Source organism: Colobus angolensis, unplaced genomic scaffold (assembly GCF_000951035.1).
Source record: "Colobus angolensis palliatus isolate OR3802 unplaced genomic scaffold, Cang.pa_1.0 Scaffold412, whole genome shotgun sequence".
NCBI classification, from domain to species: Eukaryota; Metazoa; Chordata; class Mammalia; order Primates; family Cercopithecidae; genus Colobus; species Colobus angolensis.
The window spans coordinates 2,092,811-2,093,840 of record NW_012117511.1 but is presented as its reverse complement, the minus strand read 5'-3'; the positions used below and the strand labels follow the sequence as shown (position 1 = coordinate 2,093,840).

Here is a 1,030-nt window from a genome sequence, read left to right as displayed (position 1 = left end):
AAAAAAAAAAAAAAAAAAAAAAAATTGCCTGGATTAAAAGGAGTATCTAATGTTAAACTCATAGGAAAGAGCCCTCTTTTCTGTACTATCAATCTAAGAAATGACAAATGTGAATTGAATATTAATAGAATTATAATACTAAAATGGATTATTGAGCATTATCTTTTTTCTCCTACATGATAGTTTAAATAATTATCTGGTGAAAATAAACTTTATGGTGGTATTTTATAATACATATTATAGAATAATGTAATTTTCTATATCCTGGGGTTCAAGCTACAGCAACAAAAACAGCTTTGTGCATTCTTAAATGAAAATTTCCCCATAAACTGACTTTCTGAATTTGTAATAAATATATATTTTTAATCCTTTTGTATTTTAATAGATTCCTCCTGCATGGAAAAACTACTTTCAAAAGATTGGAAGGAAAAAATGGAAAGACTAAATACCAGTGAACTTCTTGGAGAAATTAAAGGTACAACATAAAATATATTGAACATGTCAATGCAGTGATGTTATTTTGTGTAACAATGCATTTGCTGATCTTCTGTACCGTAACACTAAATCTTACATCTAACATTTGATTGTTCATAAGAGGGTAAGTGTATTATACATTTCTGAGCTTTTATTCCTTGCAATGTTTACAAACTGAAAAATTTCTCCCCTTTTTGTATTAGTCTACAAACATATAACTTATGGGATATGCTGCCTCATTAATTTACTTCACAAAAAAAGTATAAAAACCTTATGTCAAAAGATGAGCAAATTAAGCTAAAGATAGTCTTAGTTTTTCCTCTTAAAATTATAATAATAGCTTAATTTATGAATCCAAATTATTTTGAATTTCTTCTAATCAAAATGGGTTGCCTGTAGCACCTTTAAAAATGTTTCTAGAATGTGCTGTACATAATGGTTTATTGGGGGATTCTGAAGCCTGTTTACCTTGGTTCAAATCCTGGCTCTGTCACTGGATGAGTACTTTGGACAAGCCACTGAACCTTTTTTTCTTTTCTTTTCTTTTCTTTCTTTT

At 28.4% G+C, this 1,030-nt stretch overlaps 1 protein-coding gene across 5 annotated transcripts in view; it reads left to right on the top strand.

The window, feature by feature from the left end:
- The window catches only part of SOX6 (SRY (sex determining region Y)-box 6), a 535,498-nt gene that overhangs the window by 257,271 nt on the left and 277,197 nt on the right, over nt 1–1,030 (top strand). For all 5 annotated transcript variants that reach the window (XM_011956274.1, XM_011956276.1, XM_011956271.1 and 2 more), the window contains exon 4: nt 386–475. In XM_011956274.1, the coding sequence (XP_011811664.1) occupies nt 386–475 (90 nt within the window). The remainder of the gene's footprint in view (nt 1–385; nt 476–1,030) is intronic.